Source organism: Thamnophis sirtalis, unplaced genomic scaffold (assembly GCF_051295495.1).
Source record: "Thamnophis sirtalis isolate CommonGarterSnake01/CBP01778 unplaced genomic scaffold, rThaSir2_p1.2 scaffold_14, whole genome shotgun sequence".
Lineage (NCBI taxonomy): Eukaryota > Metazoa > Chordata > Lepidosauria > Squamata > Natricidae > Thamnophis > Thamnophis sirtalis.
In genome coordinates, this window is record NW_028261394.1 from 29,435,964 (window position 1) to 29,457,263 (window position 21,300).

General features: G+C 42.8%; 1 protein-coding gene across 1 annotated transcript in view; it reads left to right on the top strand.

Annotated features, from left to right (window-relative positions):
• The first annotated feature begins 775 nt into the window (after positions 1-775).
• PRMT7 (protein arginine methyltransferase 7) overlaps positions 776-21,300 on the top strand; it is a 42,242-nt gene continuing 21,717 nt past the window's right edge. The window contains exons 1-6 of the mRNA XM_087728664.1: positions 776-861; positions 7,991-8,164; positions 10,468-10,504; positions 10,903-11,052; positions 16,777-16,885; positions 20,841-20,953. Of these exons, the coding sequence (XP_087584790.1) occupies positions 8,001-8,164; positions 10,468-10,504; positions 10,903-11,052; positions 16,777-16,885; positions 20,841-20,953 (573 nt within the window). The 5' untranslated portion in view covers positions 776-861; positions 7,991-8,000. The remainder of the gene's footprint in view (positions 862-7,990; positions 8,165-10,467; positions 10,505-10,902; positions 11,053-16,776; positions 16,886-20,840; positions 20,954-21,300) is intronic.

A 21,300-nucleotide genomic window follows, 5' to 3' on the forward strand; every position in this document is an offset into this window, starting at 1 on the left:
GCTCTAGAAGTTGATGCTCCAACACTGGAGGTCATTAGGAAGAGATGGGATAACTATTTGCCTGAAATGCTTTAGGGCTTCCTGCCTGAGCAGAGGGGTTGGACTAGAAGATCTTCAAGGTTCCTTCCAACTATTCATCTACTCTATTCTATTCTGTAATTCTATTCTGTAATTTTATTCTGTAATTCTATTCTATTTTGTAATTCTATTCTATTCTGTAATTCTATTCTATTCTGTAATTCTATTCTATTCTGTAATTTTATTCTATTCTATTCTGTAATTCTATTCTATTCTGTAATTCTATTCTATTCTGTAATTCTATTCTATTCTGTAATTCTATTCTGTAATTTTATTCTATTCTATTCTGTAATTCTATAATTCTATTCTGTAATTCTATTCTATTCTGTAATTCTATTCTGTAATTTTATTCTATTCTATTCTGTAATTCTGTTCTATACTATAATTCTATTCTATTCTGTAAATTCTATTCCATTCTGTAATTTTATTCTATTCCTATTTCTACTCTAAAAGGGGTTGGACTAGAAGACTTCCAATGTCCCTTCCAATTCTGTCATTCTATTATTCTTTGCACCAGACTAGGGCTCCTATAATTCATCTCTGGCTTTAGTGCTGACAATCACTTTCCCCTCCAGAGCATCAGCCACAGGAAGGCAACTGTGCCACGATTTCCACCCCTCTTGCCCCGCTTGGACAAAGGCCCACCTCTAACCGGAACTGTGATGGAACCGGCGTCGTTATACCTCTTGGGGTCTTACAACTCTCCAGCTTCGGCGAGGAGATTCGTTTCCCAACCGGAAAGGAAACTCCGCGCGTTGCATCCTGGGAAGATGGCGGCGGCCGGTGAGTGAAACGCGGCCGGTTGAGCGAGTGGGTCTAGCGAGTGGAGGAGGGGGGTCTCCCGTGGGAAATGTTACGCCCCCATTTGTCTTCCCCCCCATCCCGTCCTGGGCAGGGCAGTTACGATTTCGGTTCACCAGGGGAAGAGAAGGAAGCTCGGTACGCCTGTCCCATTTCTGCTAGCCCTCGTGCCTCTGAGCATGTGTGGAGTTCATGCCTCAAGTTTCCTGACCTAGAAAAGCAAGGTTCGTAGGCATGGGCAGAATTCCTCACCCTCAAAGGAGTTTAAATTAAGGTGACCAGATTTTCAGATTGGTAAAGAGGGACACCATTGACCGGGGGGGGGGGGGGGGGGGGCTTGATTAAAAATTTTATATTTTGTCAAACATGACCCCAGGACACTGAAACCATCATAAATACGAATCTGTTGCAAACATCAAAATTTTGATCACGTGACCATGAGGATGCTGCAACGGTCGCTAAGTGTGAAAATGGTCGCTAAGTGTGAAAATGGTGATCAGACACTTTTTTCAATGCCATTGTAACTTTGGTCACTAAATGAACTGTTTGAGACTTGCATTATAATGCCTTATGCCAGCTTACATTTTCAAGAGAGAGAAGCTAAACTCCTTGTTAGAATTGAAATAGAAATGAATAGAGTAGAGTAAAATAGAATATAATAGTTTATTAGCCAAGTGTGATTGGACACACAAGGAATTTGTCTTTGGTGAATATGCTCTCAGTGTACATAAAGAAAAATAAAATGGTAAGATAGTGGGATCCTTGCTGCACCAAGCCTTCCCTAATCCTCTCACTTTCATCAAAAACAGTAAAAATCACTCATGCTTTTTTATTTCTATTTATTATTTTGCTATGGCCACATATGAATATATATGCACATTCCAAACAGATTTTCTTACTAAACAGCCACCATTCTCATCCATAGGCCACTAAATGCCTCACCAACCTTTTCTGTATTCTTTCATTTCCTTCCATCCATTTATTTATTTAATACAGAGTAGATTAGGCTGTCAGCCTTAGTCATTCTTCTAACATGACAACAATTCTTACCAACAAGGATGGTATTGGCACATTTTAGCTAATGCAACCTAAACATAACCAAAGCCTATTTCACTTCAAGTATGCTAACTTTATTCTATGCCTTCCCACGCATTACATGGCTTGAACGTTCGCGGATCGCCACCAAATTGCACAGGTGGTTGTTCTACCAGATGGACATCCTTACTTTTTCTCGAAAACGGGAGAGAGGCTGCCTTTCCTAGTCTAGCCCCGTAACAACAACCCTACGAGGTAGGCTGGGTTTTTTAAAAAAGCGAGTGTCGGGGAATTCTGCAACTGCATCACCTCTTCGCTGCTCTCGCTTCCCAGGGAGCTCCCTTTCCTCTCACCAAGCAGCCCGTTCTCGGAACAAAACGGAGAGGCTCAGAGGCGGATACGCCTGGCAGTCGATGGGGACGGTGCTGAGAGGGGCGTGCGCTGGGAAAGGAAGCTTGCGCGGTCTGCCTCTGAGCCTCTCCGCGCAGTCACCCCCTTCCCCGTCACGCCCCCCACTCCAAAAACAAACCACCAGCGCTCCTCACGCTCCCCCACTCCCCAGGCCTGCAGCGCCTTTTCTTCCCGTTCTGCTCCGAGCCACCGTCACGGACCTCTTTTGGCTCCGCTCTAGGCACGGGCCGCCGCGCCGCCGTCCTCCCCTCCATCATTCCCCCTCCTCCCAGAGCACCACCGGAAACATGCCAACCTCAATACGGATGCAAAGGCATCACATCGCCGCTACCCATGTTCACGAGGCGCCGGGCATTGCAGGGCACAGAGGAAGCCAGCAGACAGAGGGGAGACTTGGGGAGGGGGGAAGGAAGAGATCCCGTCCAGGGTGAAAAGAGGGAAAAGCGGAGAGCCTACCCTGGATGGGATCTTTTCCTCCCTCTCCCCTCCCCCCCCCGGTCTCCCGTCTGTCTGCTGGATTCCTCTGCGCCCTGCGATGCCTGTCTGGGTTGGCTTCCTTGGACACTCAGCCTCCACCCCCACCCCCACCTTCCCTCCGACCAACTGTCAGTTTATTGTTTCTGCACGTGAAAGCGCTTTAGTCAGTGGAGTGTGTGCTGGGAGGAATCTCTCTTCTCCTCCCTGCACAGACCCCACGGTGCCTGCATCAGAGCTCGGGCGGGATTCAGGTGAAGGAAAGGACTTTTCTTTTGCCGGCATCAGAGCTCGGGCGAGCAAAAGCAAGTACTTTAATCAGTGGACTATGCGCAGGAACGAATATATCCCCTCCTCCCTGCATGCATCCACTGAATAAAGTGCTTCCTCTGGCCCGCCTGATCTCTGCTGCGGGCGAAAGGGAGCTGGGGGGACAGGAGATTCCTCCCTCCATGTGAAAGCTCTTTAGTCAGTGGAGTTTGTGCTGGGAGGAATCTTTCTTCTCCTCCCTGCACGGACCCCACGGACCCCAATTCCACTTATGGCCTCAGGTCTATTTACCAGTTAGAGGGTCTGGAATTGATCGTTGCCAGTTGGGGGGCGCAGAGGAAGCCAGCAGACAGAGGGGAGACTTGGGGAGGGGGGAAGGAAGACATCCCGTCCAGGGTGAAAAGAGGGAAAAGCGGAGAGCCTACCCTGGATGGGATCTTTTCCTCCCTCTTCCCCCCCCCCCGTCTCCCGTCTATCTGCTGGATTCCTCTGCGCCCTGCGATGCCTGTCTGGGTTGGCTTCCTTGGACACTCAGCTGCCATCCCACCCCCACCTTCCCTCCGACCAACTGTCAGTTTATTGTTTCTGCACGTGAAAGCGCTTTAGTCAGTGGAGTGTGTGCTGGGAGGAATCTCTCTTCTCCTCCCTGCACGGACCCCACGGTGCCTGCATCAGAGCTCGGGCGGGATTCAGGTGAAGGAAAGGACTTTTCTTTTGCCGGCATCAGAGCTCGGGCGAGCAAAAGCAAGTACCTTAATCAGTGGACTATGCGCAGGAACGAATATATCCCCTCCTCCCTGCATGCATCCACTGAATAAAGTGCTTCCTCTGGCCCGCCTGATCTCTGCTGCGGGCGAAAGGGAGCTGGGGGGACAGGAGATTCCTCCCTCCATGTGAAAGCTCTTTAGTCAGTGGAGTTCGTGCTGGGAGGAATCTCTCTTCTCCTCCCTGCACGGACCCCACGGACCCCAATTCCACTTATGGCCTCAGGTCTATTTACCAGTTAGAGGGTCTGGAATTGATCGTTGCCAGTTGGGGGGCGCAGAGGAACCCAGCAGAGAGACGGAGACTGGGGGAGGGGGGAAGGAAGAGATCCCATCCAGGGTAAAAAGAGGGAAAAGCGGAGAGCCTACCCTGGACGGGATCTCTTCCTCCCCCACCCCCCGGTCTCCCGTCTGTCTGCTGAGTTCCTCTGTGCCCTGCGATGCCTGGCGCCTCGTGAACATGGGTGGTGGCGATGTGATGCCTTTGCTTTGCAGGTGCCTCAGTTGATCGTGGGCGGATCTCAATTGATGAGGAACTCAATAATGGTGGCACATAAAGCTTTTTCCCCCCCTTGGAAACTGAAGCTCGTTTAAAGAAAAAGGGAAGGGCGGGCAGCTTCACGTAAGTGAGTAACTCCGGCGGTGGGAATTGGGAGGCTTTGGGTGGGCAGCGGCGCTTCCCTTGCAAACGGGGATCAGCGCACTCGCTGCCTCCCCCTCCCCTGGGAGGAGCTCTGCAGCGGGACAGACGAATGGAGGGGGAGATCACCCCTTCCTTTTCCGAGCGCCCAAACCCCGTCATCCCTGGCCTGCACCCCTGCGCCCAGGCTCCTTTGGGTTTGGGGCTAATCTGAATGGGTGGAGCAGGGGATCCCCAGGGCGGAGGCCTCCCGGTGCAACGGTCTTCCGCAGCTCCGGAGCTAACCTTCGCCTTCCCGCCCAGGATTGCAAGGCTGGAGGCCTCGGCAGCAGCCACCCCCACCCCCAGCCGGCCAACCCTCGCCCGTACCATGAGTTTACCGGCCAGGTATCCATTGAGCTGGAGGGCAGGCACCGTGGCTTCCTCGCGGCTAGTCTCCCTGCTTTCCCCGGGCTCGGCTCCATTTCCTCCCCACCCATTTTCACTCCCTTGACTGAGGCCTTCGCCCTGCCCAAACCTACCTGCCAGCGGACCCTTGCTACGAACCTCCACAAGGAGAACCGATACACGTGGCCGCCTCTTTTCCCTTCCGCGGCCACTTCCAGCCTGCCTTCTCACATGCTGGTCAAGCGCTACCCGCCCGTCCTTCGCTTTGGGGATCCTTCGCTTGCTCTCTTCGGCGCGCTTTGCATTTTTAGCCCTCACTTCTCATCTCTGCCTCCCCGGCTCAGCTGCGCCCTCGCTTCCCCCACCCGCCAACGATCATCCCAGAGACTGCAAGCAGAGACTAAAGGAAGACCGCATTTCAGTTAGCGCACCTCGGAGTCACCGATGCCGGCTTCCCCGCTGCGACTGGCGGGAACGGCAATGAAAGCTCGGGCTTCACTCCTCCGTCTGGGGCTGCGGCTAACAGGGATGGCCAAGCGCTTTCCTCAAAAACCCCGCCTTCCACACACACCCGGCTTCCAAAATCTGGGGAGTTGCGGGGAGGGACGATCTTCTTCCCCTCTCTCAGGTTGCCCGGTTCCCCCCCCCCAGTTCCTCTCATGAGTAGCTCGCAAGGGAAGGCCTTCCCTTCCCTTGCTAAAGGCCACCGCCGCCCACCCGAAGCGGCGAAGCCTCCCGATTCCCACCGGCACCGGAGTTACTCACCAGGGCAGTGCAGCAAAAACAAACAGCGGAGGCGAAATGAAATGGAGACTCGTGAGAGTCACAACTTGCGCGGCGTGCTTAAGCGGACTCCAGCCAATCAGTGAGCTGGCTGGGATGGAAAATTTTAAGCACCCTCGTGCGTGCTTAAAGTTTTCCATCCTAGCCAGCTCACTGATTGGCTGGAGTCCAGGCCAATTAAATCAATGAGCGGCAGGCTGGGCTGGCTTAAATTTGTAGGTAGCATAGAACAGAACGATGAGCCAGCCCAGCAGCTGATGGGCGGGAGCTGCGAGCGCCAAAAAAAGCGTGCCTTTTAAAAAGGCGGGCGGGACGCGGGAAAATGCGTTGGAAGGCGGGTGTGTCCCGCCAAAAGCGGGACGTCTGGTCACCTTAGTTTAAATGAAAGTACTGAATAGGCAAAGTTTAGTCTCTCTCTCTCTCTGTGTCTCTCCTTCCCCCCTCCCCACCTACCTACCTAAATGTAAAGAGAAATTAAACTTTACAGATTCAGTACTTTCATTTAAGCTTGTTTGAGGGTATGTGTGTTTAGCAACAAAATAAAATACAAAGCAGAAAATGAAAAAGACATCCTAATAATAACAACAATAGTGACATATGACCGTTTTTCATACTTATGACCGTTGCAGTATCCCCATGGTCAACAACAACAATAACAAAAAAGCTTGGTGTAGAGAAAAGGCGGCGGCATGACCCATGTATCAAATAAATTTAACATTAAACATAAACATTAAGCATAAATATTAAACATGAAACCTAAAAAAACTTTAAACATAAACATACGATAAAAAATAAACAAGCATTAAGTATAAACATAAACATTAAACAAACATTAAATAAACAAACATTAAACATAAACATTAAATAAACATTAAACAAACATTAAACATAAACATTAAACAAACATTAAACATAAACACTAAACATAAACACTAAACATAAACACTAAACAAACATTAAACATAAACATTAAACTTAAACATAAACTTAAACATTAAACATCAACATTAAGCATAAACATTAAACATCAACATTGAACATAAACATTAAACATCAACATTGAACATAAACATTAAACATCAACATTGAACATAAACATTAAACATCAACATTAAATAAACATTAAATAAATATAAACATTAAATATAAACATTAAACTTAAACATTAAACATAAACATTAAACTTAAACAATAAACATTAAACATAAACATTAAACATAAACATTAAAAACATTAAACATAAACATTAAACATAAACATTAAATATAAACATTAAACATTAAACATTAAACATTAAACATAAACATTAAACATAAACATTAAACATAAACATTAAACATTAAGCATAAACATTAAGCATAAACATTAAGCATAAACATTAAACAAACATTAAACATAAACATTAAACATAAATATTAAACATAAACATTAAACATGAATACTGCAGCTGGAGCTAGAAAAGAAAAGATCGATAAATTCTCTGCTTTACAGAGAGGGTCTACCAATAGGTATAAGCTTTCCCATCCCTACTTAATAAGAATATAATATTAAATAAACAAATACAGGTTGTCCTTGACTTACAACAGTTCATTTAGTGACCATTGGAAGTTATAACATCACTGAAAAAAGTGATTTTATGACCATTTGTCACACTTATGACCATTGCAGCATCCTCATGGTCATGTGACCTAGATTTGATACTTGGCAACTAGTTGATAGTTATGACAGTTGCAGAATCCCCCGGGGAACAACCTTCTGACAAGCAAAGTCAATGGGGAAGCCAGATTCACTTAACAACTGGCTTATTCATTTAACAACTGCAATGATTCACTTAACTGTAGCAAGAAAAGTCATAAAGTGGGGCAAAACTCAACAAATGTCTCATTTAGCAACAAAAAATTGGACTCAATTACAGTCATAAGCTGAGGGCTACCTGTATTCCAGGGGAGGGGATTTCTGTCTGATAATGAAATCGACCCAAGTTTTGGTTTTCTTTTTTATTCATTTATCAAATTGAGATAGCTGCCCATTTCATAGGTTTTAGATGCATTGTTCTGGATCATGTAATCATGGGGTTGCTGCAGTGGTTGTAAGTGTAAAAAAATGGTCATATGTCACTTTTTCTAGTGCTGTTATAACTTCCAATGGTCATTAACGAACTGTTGTAAGTTGAGGACTACCTGTAAAAGGCAGCCACACCCTATATGTGTATGTGTGGTTACCAGGCCATTCTTTTCAGTTCTTGGAGTAAATCTCAGAAGATTGAAAGGCTTTGTTGTGACGTGACAGTGGCATTACAGTTGTACACATCATTTCCTAAACTGCAATTTCTTTTCTGTTGCAATAGGTTTTAGCTTATGTATCCAAAGATAGGATTTGTGTTAAACAGAACTTTCCTCACAAATAACAAAACAAGACAGACGGGGATGAAGGTTTTCTGTGGAAGAGCCAATCCGACTACTGGAGCCATGGAGTGGTTAGAGGAAGATGAGAATTATGATTACCACCAGGAAATAGCAAGGTCTGTTGGGATATATATATATATTAAAACAATCTCTCTCTCTATAAAAATGTGTGTGTGTTTGTTCCAGCATAACTCTGGAACACCTTGAGCAATGTCAAACAAAGTTGATACACAGATGACTTACTCTCTGGGAAAAAAGACTGTGGTGGTAAGACACCTCTAACACTGTTCTGTTAAGCTGCAGCCTTTCGTGCCTTAAAATGGCTTCTACTGTACAAGTGCAGTGGAGTTGCCATGGTAGCGGCTTCACAGTACTCCACAAGGGGCCTCCCTCTGATAAGGGGGAAAATCCAACATTAGAAATTACGTTTGGTCTGCATGTTTCCCCCCTATAAATACATAAATACCCGGGCAACGCCAGGTTATCACCTAGTGTTACTATATAAAATCAACATAGCACAGTTGCATCTTTGTTTCAGGCCAGGATATAACAGAGAAACAGTGGTGAACTTCTTGACAACTTTTGGAGAGACAGATTTGACAATACATAATTTTACTAGTCCTCCTGGACTTCTCAACAACTTCTGATATCTTCATTCATGGTATTCTTCTAGTTCAGAGTGTCCAGCCTTGGCAATTTGAAGACTTGTGGAAGTCAATTGCCAGAATTCCCCAGTCAGCGTGACCTGGGAATCTTCCAAGTTGCCAAGGTTTTTGCACAAATTGCAACCATTCCTGAATAAACAGTGTTTTACTGATGATCATTGAAGACTTGACTTATCTCTCGTCTGGACTTCTGTAATACAGTTTATACACACTGCTCTTGAAAACCATTCAGATGCAAATTGAGGTGGTATAAGGCAAGGCCTCTCCTCCTTATTCAAGAAAGTAAAGACTCTTGATATCAAGGGTAAAATCAAAGCAGGCTCTGAGGGCCTCAGGCCATACAATTAGAATAAAAGGAATTAGAAACCCTCCCAACAGTCCAGTGTGGGTTCAGGCAGTCCACAGGTATGAAGATGTTATTGTACCGGCCACTCTGAGAAAATGATAAGGGAACTGATAAGGTCATCCTCTGCTGGATTTCGAGTGATACAACCAGTGGTGGGATTCACCGATCCGCACCTATTCGGGAGAACCGGTTGTTAACTTTCTAAGCAGTTGGGAGAACCGGTTGTTGGAAGAAATCTCATTTTGTTTTTTTCCATTTTACAAGGCTAATCCTGTAAGGAAGGCAGGAAGGAAACATTGTTGTTTCTAGCCTAATCTTTATTGCCCTGCTTACAGAAACTGCCTCTCCGGTTAACCCCCTGTTACATTGTCACAGCTAAGGCGAAACACCCATCCACATGAGTGACATTGTGTTGGCCACGCCTACCCAGTCACATGACCACCGAGCCCCGCCTACCCAGGTGGTCATTAGGGCACAGAACCAGTTGTTAAATTATTTGAATCCCACCACTGGATACAACCCACATGGCCCTCCCTTCCCTTACATTCCCCAAAAGCTGAGAAAATGCCTAGGCATCAGGCTAAGGTTATAAATCAATGGTTACAGGATGCAGGATATATAGGAGAGAGAGTAATGAAATATAAAAGTATATAAAGTACAATAAAGATGCATAATGAATCAGGGTCCCCCCACTTCCCCTGAAGAATGGCAGATTCATGGATCTGATAGGTGGTTTAGAAAATGGTGGGTACATCTAGATAATAGTGGGTGACCTGTTTTTGGAACTGTGTGAGTCACTAGTTTTCTTGTCGGTGCAATTCAGGGTGCTTGTTGAGGCTCTATAGAGCTTTGAACCAAGTTATCTCAAGGATACATCCACTCCCACTCTTGATTTCGATCCAATTTTGCTTTCTTTTTGAGCATGAGTCCCATTTCCTGTGCGTTACTGCACAGGTTTCTGTGCATAAATGTGATATTTTCTTTCTGTCATTTTATAAGCAGCAGTGCAATCATTGTGCGTTCATGTTTGGTGCGTTCATATACTTTGTTTCGCTGAAAATAAGACCTCCCTGGATAATAAGCCCAATCGGGCTTTTGAGTGCATGCGCTGAAATAAGCACACTCCCCCAAATAAGCCCTTCCCGAAAGTATTGCAACACAGCAGCAGCCATGAAGTGACCACGCTCGCCACCTCCTGCACCACAAAAATAATAAAGACCTCCCTGAAAATAAGGCTAGGAGCTTATTTCGGGGGTCAAAAGAAAATAAGACTGTCTTATTTTCGGGAAAACATGGTATATGTCATAATAGGAATTGTTCATCCTGTCTGTTTTCTGATAATGTTGGCACTCCTTGGCAGCTTTCTGAATCTATTGTGTTTGATCTGAAAACTGAATTTTCTTTACAGGTCCTGCTATGCAGACATGTTGAATGACAAGGACCGAGTAAGTTATTTATTTATTTTAGCTGTGTTTTATTAGGTGTTGAAATTCCTTATGTGGCTCCATGAACTTCCATTCTGTTGTGCCTTAAATTGTGAGGCAGAAACCAAAACATTGATAATTTCTAATGAAAAAGTATTGAGTATTTTTGCCTTCTTATTTTCAGATTGTCTGTATGCAATTATTCAAACTGAATTTTAGATGCTTAGGGTAGTTTTTCTCCTGTAGGACTTGGTAAGGTCACATCTGGAATTATATAGAACATCTTTCAGAAAGTTTATCTTTTAATTCATTGTTTTGCAAATGATCACAGGTCCCCAAACTCTCACGGTAGGGTGCATTTGTCCAGGCCTAAGAAATAGGAACACAGTGGAATAATGGGTCCTTCTTTCTTTTAACAGAACATGAAGTATTTTCAAGGTATTCGTGCTGCAGTTAGAAGAGTGAAAGAGAGAGGGGAAAAAGCCATTGTCCTGGATATTGGGACTGGCACTGGACTCTTGTCCATGATGGCAGTGACAGCAGGGGCTGACTTCTGCTATGGCATTGAGGTGAGCATCTTTCTCCCTTATCTGTGAGTAACGCATGTGGATCAATTGAGTGGGAGACAGTTCTTGACTCTGAATGAAAAATAAAAGTTCTGTCCTGTTCAGAAAGCTCAAAAAGGTTCTTTTCTCTGGTGATTCCATATTCTTGAATGTTTCTTGAAGTATGAGTGTTAACAAGGTTTACATCCCTGCTTTATTGTTGCTTGTATAGTGCTTGAGAATCTTTTGCCGTGTTTCCACATTGAGCAAAACCCTTGCAAATTCTGAGCATATTGAACTCTTTAGTTCTAATTCAAAGGAAGCCATCAGTATCCTCTCTTTTTTGCCATTCAAACCTCAGATTGTAGCCTTCCTATTAGTTGATAGTCATAAATTGAGATACCTGTATAGGAGTATCATTTTCTCAGTCTGAACTATTCAGAAGACAACTCTCCTATAGAGGCCTTCCTCAATTTATGACCATTTAATGATATTTTTCTAGTCCAACGGTAGTACAAATGTGTGTATAAATATATATATAAAAATGTAGGACTAAGCTAAAAGCATCTACTGTTCCTGCCAGCCTTCTAAAAACCCAGCTGGTTCCAAAAAACGCTGAAATACCCTTTTTAATTGAGAGACTACCCAATCAATAACTTCCTCTAGTGAGCTCTCCAAGGTCCTGAAGATGCTTTCTTAATGCTCTCTTTTTCCAGAGTATTTTTTGTGAATCCCAGCGTTTAATTTATTTTCTTGAGGTCCTTGACTAGGACAGTCTCACTTCAGATGTGAATTGATTTTCAAACTTGAAAGGCAGAATGTTAATGGATGTGTACCAGCTTTTGAAGAATCACATTGCAGTCTGAAAAATGTGATTCATCAGATATGCTACCCTTGTAAACAGTAAAGAGGACACAATGTTGGAGATACTGTCTGTAGTAGATGAGAAAGGCCTACCGTTCAGGAGCTCTGGCCAATCAGGATATAAAAGAAATATGTGGGATAGTGAAAGCTGCTGTAGCTTCTAATTTCTTTGTCATTGCAGTCTTTCTCATCCAGTAAATCAAACTGACATTTTAATATATAGATGCACATTTAAAAAATCAACATTTTTTTCTTGGGTCCAAGGCCACAATCTAACTGTATGCTGGGGATTATGCTGAAAAGTAGTGAGTGGGACCAGGTTCCAAACTCAACTTGTTTTGATTTGGTTTACATATAAATGTTGTTAAAATTAAATATGGCTGGTATGATCATTTTCTAGTCATGTAATAATAATTCCTTATTCTTTAAAAATAATAATCTGGTTGTTCCATTGGCTGGCTAAGCCCCAGGTTTTCGAAGGCCTCATTCTGCTTTGCTTACTGCTCCTATTTTAAAATAATAGCAATAGCCCAAAGACCTATATATTGCTTCATAGTGCTTTACAGCCCTTTATAAGCAGTTTTGCAGAGTCAGCCTCTTGCCCCCAACAATCTGGATCCTCATTTTACCGACCTTAGAAGACTGAGTCAAACTTGAGCTGGTGAACATCAAACTGCAGAACTGCTGGCAGTCAGCAGAAGTAGCCTGCACTACTGAATTCTAACCACTGCACCACTACAGCTGAATTTGATGTTTTCTGCTGTCCTAACCAAACTCTGCACAGCCTTCCTGTCCAAAATAGTATTACTTCCAAACCACACAGTAATAGTAGAGGGGGGGGGGGTTGTAGAAGTGCACTAATGTGCCTATCATCCCTGTCATTGTATTTTTATTCTCTTATTCTTGTTCTCGAGTCAGAGTCAGCCTATTGCCCCCAACAATCTGGGTCCTCATTTTACCGACCTTGGAAGGCTGGAAGGCTTAGTCAACCTTGAGCCGGTCAGGATCTGCTGGCAGGGGGCAGAGTTGGCCTGCAAAACTGCATTCTAACCCCTGTGCCACCAATAGCTTTGGTGATTTTATTTTTGAGGAGTTGATTTAAGCACTTCACCTAACTTGCATCCCTTGCCATTGCCCAGAGGGAAGGTGTTGCATAAGGATCCATTTTAAGCAGGAGATTAGTTAAGGAGTTTAGTTCCTTAACTAAGAACATAGATAGGTTAAAAATAGAAAGCACTTCTCTCCTTCCCAATATTTTCTTGAGCAATCTTTATCCATGATGGCGAACCTATGGTACATGTTCCAGAGGTGGCACGCAGGGCCCTCTTGGCTGGCATGCATGCCATTGCCCCAGCTCAGCTCTCCGTGGCATTTCTTTCGTGAGCTCCTGTTTCCCTGCAAACGACGAAACAAAGGCTCACAAAAGAAAAAGCTCTCACCTCTGGCAGAGCTGCCGGTATTGGGATGCCCTGCCTCCTGCTGTCTAGCTGGTCTTCATGTCTCCGCTGCACATGTGTGCATGTTTGCACATGCATGTGCCTTGCAGTTTGGGCACATGCAGAGTTTGGGCGCTCGGTGCATAAAAGGTTTGCCATCACTGGTATAGAATTATTTATTTTTTTTACAAAATCCATGCCAGGGTTTTTATGCCTGAGTTTGCACAATGGGATCAGAGAATATCTAAATTAAGACTTCTTGTGTGTGAACTTCAGTATCTCAAAGATCTTCTGTTTTTGCAGCTGATAATTGCATGTATTTAGCTGAATCTCCTATGTAGAGCCTGCTTTGTCTTATGGTTAACAAAGATATTACACATGCAAGAAATCTGTATTTGCATCCAGCAGAATGGATTGTAAACTTTATGATAGATGTTTGTTGTGAAACACCAGCTTTTTCCTCCTTCATGTAAAAATGTAAAAAAAAAAAGGTTTTATAGAGTTTCAAAAAGTGGATTTGTCTACAGATGCCTGAAACTGTACAAATTGTTTTCCCACTTTAGAGTCTGCTTATTAGCATGCAGACACTTAATTTTCACTTGGGTAGCTTCCAATAAAACCTCTGTGTTTTGATGATTCTGAAATAATAATAATAATAATAATAATAATAATAATAATAATAATAATAATAATAATAATAATAATAATTACAAGTGAAGCAAACAGTTGAAGAGGAAAAACATGCACTGGCTGATTATTTAAAAGACACTCAAGAACATCTATTAATCGAAGTAAAGAACAAAAATCTACTGAAGGCCCAACAGACGAAACAAGAATACAGAAAAGATGTGATAAAATCAAGAATGGAGAGTTGGCAGAACAAAGCACTGCATGGCCAATTTCTGGAAAAAATAAAAGATAAAGTGGACAGTGAACAAACTTGGTTATGGTTAAAAACAGGTACATTAAAGAAAGAAACAGAGTCACTAATCCTGGCTGCGCAAGAACAAGCTATCCGCACAAATGCCATTAAGGCCAAAATCGAAAAATCCTCTGATGATGCCAAATGCAGACTTTGCAAAGAAGCTGATGAAACTGTTGATCACATACTCAGCTGCTGTAAAAAAATTGCGCAGACTGATTATAAATTGCGGCACAATTCAGTAGCACAAATGATCCATTGGAATTTGTGCAAAAATTATAATATTAAAACAGCAACAAACTGGTGGGAACATCAGCCTGAAAAAGTCACCGAAAATCAGATGGTCAAGATCTTGTGGGATTTTCGCATACAAACAGACAAAATACTGGCGCATAATACACCAGACATCACACTGGTTGAGAAAAATAAGGTCACAATCATAGACATCGCAATACCAGGTGATAGCAGGGTCGCCGAGAAGGAACATGAAAAAATCGCAAGATATCAGGACTTAAAAATCGAAATTCAACAACTATGGCACAAACCAGCAGTGGTAATTCCAGTGGTAATTGGCACACTGGGTGCTATTCCAAAAGCACTGGAATTACATTTAAAACAGTTAAAAATTGACAAAATCACCATCAGTCAAATGCAAAAAGCCGCACTGCTTGGATCTGCACGCATATTACGAAAATACGTTACGACGTCCTAGGCCCCTGGGTGGGGCCCGACTAGTAACCAATGCCAAATCCGGCGAAACAACTGGCCGCTGTGATACAATTGTACAACAACAACAACAACAACAACAACAACAACAACAACAATAATAATAATAATAATAATAATGCTCTGATTAGATAGGAAATTTTGTATTTTGAGGAGATAGGTTTGGTTAGTTTTTATATTAAACCATTGACAAATTAAAGACTTTTTGGCCAGCAGTGGTCTGTAGCCATCTGTGCTTTTCCTCAACTTTTAGTCTCACATTTACATTTTGGCAGGAAAGAAAAGCATTTTTGACAGCTTGCAATGTGGCAGGCATTTTATTTTTGTCAGGATTCATTCATTAATTAGATGCATGTTTTAATATAAACAGAAGCTCTGCAGCCGTGAGAACACAAAGTCAGAACACTTTGCTAAATTGTTATAATTTGCCTTGTTTGGACTGCCCAGGTCAGTGCAAAAATTTAACCCAGCTTTTGCCAGTTGGCAAAGAGGAATAAGTGGTCAACCCTTTCCAATGTAAAAAAGAACTGGAATGATTTGTTTTTAAGGTGGCATCAAGTTAATTTGAAAAAGCTGGCTCTTTATTGGAAGTTGTACAGCAGATACACTGTTTGTGCTTAGCTACGGTGCATTGTGATAACTGATGTTCAAAACTGGCTGTAGTAATTTTCTGATGGTATTTTGAACCCGGAAAGTAGATCTTATTGATTTCTTTTTTCGGGGGAGAGTTTGGTATAGTGCAGGGGTCTCTCTATAAGACTTGTAGACCTCAACTCCCAGAATTCCCCAGCCAGGATGGCTGACTGAAGAATTCTGGGAGTTGAAATCTACAAGTCTTAAAGTTGCTAAGTTTGGAGACATTGGTATGATGACATGAGTATATAATGGGAACTGTTTCAAAGAAGATTCTGGTTCCATTCTGAGCAATGGATTTGTAAGATGTTCTTAAAAGCAGAAACTCGCCCATTTTTTTTAAGTTAACCTAGATTCTGTTCTGCTCAATGAAGGTTCTTCTGTAATAAGGAATGTAACAAAAGAAATCATAGAATTTCTACTAGGATCAAAATTTATGGTCTTAGGACCAATCAAATGCAGTTTCCCCTGTGTCTCCTTCCTCTTTGGCTATCCCAAGAATGAAAGTAATGAAAACAATGTAAGGCCTCTAAGTTTTGGGGCTAGATAGGCAACTTCCTGTTCATCCAGCTCAGCCTTTTCCAGCTGGATGCCCTCCAGATTTATTGGACCTCTGTGCAGCTCTCAAATCCTCATCTAGCTTGGTCTTTAGTGGTCTGGTGGGAATTTGGGAGTTGTAGTCTGAGTCAGGAATGAGAAAGGCTGAAGTGAAGCTCAGGAGCTAGAAATGAAAAGCAATTGCATTAGAACTGGGTTCTTCAAACTTGGCAACTGTTTAAGGGTTGTGGACTTCAACTCCCAGAATTCTTGAAGTCCACAAGTCTTAAAGTTGCCAAATTTGGAGACCCCTGCATTAGAGCAACGAACTTCGAAGGTGTTCAGAGGAAAGCAAGCAGCAAAATCCTGTCCTTGTCTAAAAACTTGGGGATTTGCATGATAAAAACTACTTCCTCCTGCCCTCGATTTTTGTCATGGACAATTCAACTCCAAGTGACAGGTCTACACTGGAGAGCTTTTAAAAATTAATGAGGTAATATAGATGGCATATTTAAATGTATTCTGGATGCCCAGAGTCTACTGAAGCAGGCGGCCTTGACAGATTTAAATAAATAGTGTTTTGAATTGTTGAAATGCACTGTACAAATACCAAGGATGATTACGTTGCAGGTCTTTAAACCAATGGCCAATACAGCTATGGAGATAGTGGAAAAGAATGGCTTTGGTGACAAAATAAAGATAATTAACAAGCATTCCACCGAAGTTACTGTGGGATCAGGTAAGGTTACTCCCTTGATTTACAGAGAACGGAATATTTTTTATGTACAGGTAATCCTCAACTCATAACCACAATTAAGCCAAAAATTTTCCTTGCTAAACAAGGCAGTTGATAAGTGAGTTTTTGGTCCATTTTACAACCTTTCTCGCCACAAATGTTAACTGAGTCACTGCAGTTGTTAGGATTGTAACATGGTTGTTGAGTGAATCTGGGTTCCCCATTGACTTTGCTTGTCAGAAAGTCACAAAACTGGGATCACATGACCCCCATGATGGCAACCATCATAAGTATGAGTCAGTTAGCAAACATCTGAACCATGGCAATGCTGCAATGTTCATAAGTCCCCCCCCCCCCCCCCGAAGTGTTGCAACTTTGTAATGGTCACTTTATGGATGGTTGCATGGCAAGAACTACTTCTTCTCTTTTTAAAAAGAAAGGATGTGTATAAAGCAGAATGTAATTATACAAATGTCGACTACAATCCAAGAAAATATTTTTTAAAAACGCAAGTAAATTAGAGGATTACTTAATCGAAATGTTCAGGGAGAAGATAAATCTCTCATCCTAGCACTAATAAGATTGCTGTGTTGGCACTGTGCACCTCAGTGGAGTGCCATACCTAAGAAATATTTCACTTTCTCTCTCTCTCTCTCTGATTGCCATTTGCTGATTGACAGAATTGCATCTTTTCTTTCTGGGCCTTCTGCTGCAAAAATGCACAACATTATGTTATATCTGCATTTTAGCTCATAATCTGGTAGCTGTGAAGGAAACTTTTTAAATTTGTCTAAAGGAGAGGAAGTTACAGGATTATAGTTTAGCATTTCATAGCCCTTTTCCAAGGAAAGCATTTTCTGCTTAGGAACTTCTCAACAAAGTTAATCAAGTTTTGGTTTCTTCATTGCTGTGTGCTCCAAAACCTGTTGTGTGTTTCTCTCCATCCATCCATCCATCCATCCATCCATCCATCCATCCATCTATCTATCATCTATCTAGAAAAAACTTTATTCTGATGTTTTCAAACATCCCATGCAAAAACAATTTTATTAACCATGGTTTACTTGAGGTGTGTGAAATTTTGTTGTAAGTGCATAGAATATTCACAGTTCTGCTTAGTTTCACCTTTGCTCTTGCTCATTTGTGAATAAATTTAGCTGCTTTTTTAGCTCTGCACCAGTATTCTCGCTTAAGGTATGCTGAAAACTAGCATTTAGTGATATACATAGAACAGCTGTTCCCTTTTTGAAATGTATCCCAGTGTATTTTGGGGGATAGGAATATTATTTTCCCCTACCAGTCTATTTTTTCCTCCTGAGCCTTCCAGGAACAAGAAGACAACTTCTTGTAAAATTGCAAATTCTGTGAAAAACGAATAGGTTCATTGGAAAAAAAAGTTATGTTAGAACCCCTCTGTTCCAACAGGGAGAATTATCACCATGCTTATATTATACCCGCCCTGTGTTGTAACATTTAGGCTAGGATCACATACCATTGCTCATTTACCATGATTTGTTGAAGATGCTAAAATTGGCTGGATTCAGACTTAACCACATCACAGTGTAACAGATGGTGCAGGTCCAGCCTCTGTTTGCTCTTTGGAGAGAGTGCACAATATGTTGGAAAAACTGGGTCTTTCTTTCTCCCAAACCCAATATTTTGTGGTGTTCTGTATGTGCAGTGAGAACATCATGAGACTCTGGTCTTAGTCATACACTAACAGAGTTGGAAGGGAGTTTGGAAGTCCTCTAGTCCCCTTCTCTAGCACATCAGACAAATGATTGTCCAGTCTCTTCTTAAAAGCCTCCAGTGATGGAGCACCCACAACCTCTGAAGGCAAGTTGTTCCATTGGTTGATTGTTCTCACCGTCAGGAAATTCGTTCTTAGTTCTAAATTCTTAGTACTTAGTAAGTAGTGACAGATTTTATTTTCCTGGGCGCCAAGATCACTGCAGATGGGGATTGCAACCAAGAAATTAAAAGATGCTTGTTCCTGGGGAGGAAAGCTCTGGCAAATTTAGACAGCATACTAAAAAGCCGAGACATCAGCCTGCCAACAAAAGGGTGTATAGTCAAGGTTATGGTTTTCCCAGTTGCAATGAATGGCTGTGACAGTAGGAGCATAAGGAAGGCTGAGCGCCAAAGAATGGAGGCCTTTGAACTCTGGTGCTGGAGAAGGCTCCTGCGAGTCCCTTGGACTGCAAGGCGATCAAACCAGTCAATCCTAGAGGAGAGCAGCACTGACTGCTCTTTAGAAGGCCAGATCCTGAAGAGGAAACTCAAATATTTTGACCAAGGAAGGACTCACTGGAGAAGAGCCTAATGCTTAGAAAGATGGAGGGCAAAAGAAGAAGGGAACGACAGAGAATGAGGTGGCTGGATGGAATCACTGAAGCAGTCGACGTAAGCTTAAATGGACTCTAGGGGATGGTAGAGGACAGGAAGGCCTGGAGAAACGTTGTCCATGGGGTCGCGATGGGTCGGACACGACTTCACTACTAACAGCAACAAAGTTCTTAGTACTAGACAACCCATGATCTCTTGAAAGATTTTGCTTTACCAGATTCCTCAAGGCCTTCAACAATGCCAGGGCTTCTGTTGTTCTGCCTTCACTTGGAAAGTTGGGATACATTTGAAGATGTCTTTTCCTTGTAAATAACCCATAGTCAAACAACAGCACATGAGAAGTTTTGCGACATTTTGTATTGTTTGTATTAGTTCTAAGTTGCTTCTGTCTTTGATTAGTTTCCATCCATTATTTCTTATCTTGCCTTCTGGTGCTTTGGAGAATAGCTTGGCTCCCTCTTCTTTGTGGCAGCCCCTGAGATATTGGAAGACTGCCATCATCTCTCCCCTATTCCTTCTTTTCACTAGACTAGATCCACCTAATTTCCTGCAACCATTTTGTTCTTCCCTTTGGATTTAACAGAAACTAGTGGCCAGAGTTGAAAGATCTGTGAGAGGAGGGAAATGGAAAAGGAACAGGAGACAGTTTCATGAAAGATAAAATAAATAATTGTCATTGCATCTCCTTCTCCTAGCCCTATTTCCTATGATTCAGTGGCAGTGGGACTGTTCTATCTCTTAAGAAGAAGATGCTGCCCATATGGGTAGTCCTCAACTTACAACTATAATTGAGCCACAACTGTGACTGATTTTACAATCTCCCCCCCCCCCCCCAGCAGCAGTTAAGTGAATGCTGCAGTTGTTAAGCAAACCCATTGTTTGCTATGAGGTGGTTGTTGACAAAAACTGGAAGTAAGCACCAATTTCCAGGAAAAAATGTTGTAAATGTCAATTGCATGACTATAGGATGTTGCAAACAGCTGTAAATTGATTAGGGGAGGCTAAAACATACGATGAATGGTTGCAGGAACTGGGCATGGCCAGTCTAGTGAAGGACCAGGGGAGACATGATAGCAGTCTTCCAATATTTGAGGATAGGGTCAAGCTATTTTCCAAAGCCCCTGAAGGCCAGACAAGGAGTAATGGATGGAAACTGACCAAGGAGAGATTCAACCTAGAAATAAGGAGAAAGTTTATGACAGTGAGAACAATTAAAAAATGGAACAGAAGTTGCCTTCAGAAGTTGTGGGAGCTTCATCACTGGAGGCTTTCAAGAAGAGACTGGACTGCCATCTGACAGAAATGGTGTAGGGTCTCCTGCTTGGGTGGGTGGGGGGTTGGGCTAGAAAACTTACAAGGTCCCTTCCAACTCTATTAATCTGTTAAATCTGTAAATGTGGGCCAGGTTCCGAGTGGCCGAAATGGGGGACAAATTTCAAAAGTTGAAATCTTGGCCTCAACCAGTACCATTTTTTCAGGGTCTGTCTTTAAATGGTTGCTAATCGACTGTATGCTTTGAGATCAAACAAATTTAGTAGAAAAGTCTAAATAAAACAGGTTTATTTGGGAACATTCCAAGCAGAATTCCAGAGTTTTGTATGATGCTTTCCAGACGGAGACATGGAATCTCGTGCAAACATCCTGATCACGGAGCTGTTTGACACTGAACTCATTGGGGAAGGGGCCTTGCCATCTTACGAACATGCTCACAAGCATCTTGTACAGGTAAGAAGTGAACTATGTCAGAGAAGACAAATTCACCTGTGTTTTATGTTGGGTAGAAAGACAGTCAACTTCCAAATTTCTCACGAAGAAAGATTTTCCAATTCCTAGCTGATCAGTTTTCTTCACTAGCTTACAACTTTCAAAATGATGAAATGAATAGGTGGGTGAAATGAGGACCCAGATTGTTGGGGGCAAAAGGCTGACTCTGTAAACTGCTTAGAGAGGGCTGGAAAGCACTACCAAGTGGTATATAAGTCTAAGTCCTATTGCTATTATCCTCTCTCCCTCCCTCCCTTCCTTTCCTTCCTTTTTTCCCAGTGGTTAGAATGTTGGGGGAAAGAAGGAAG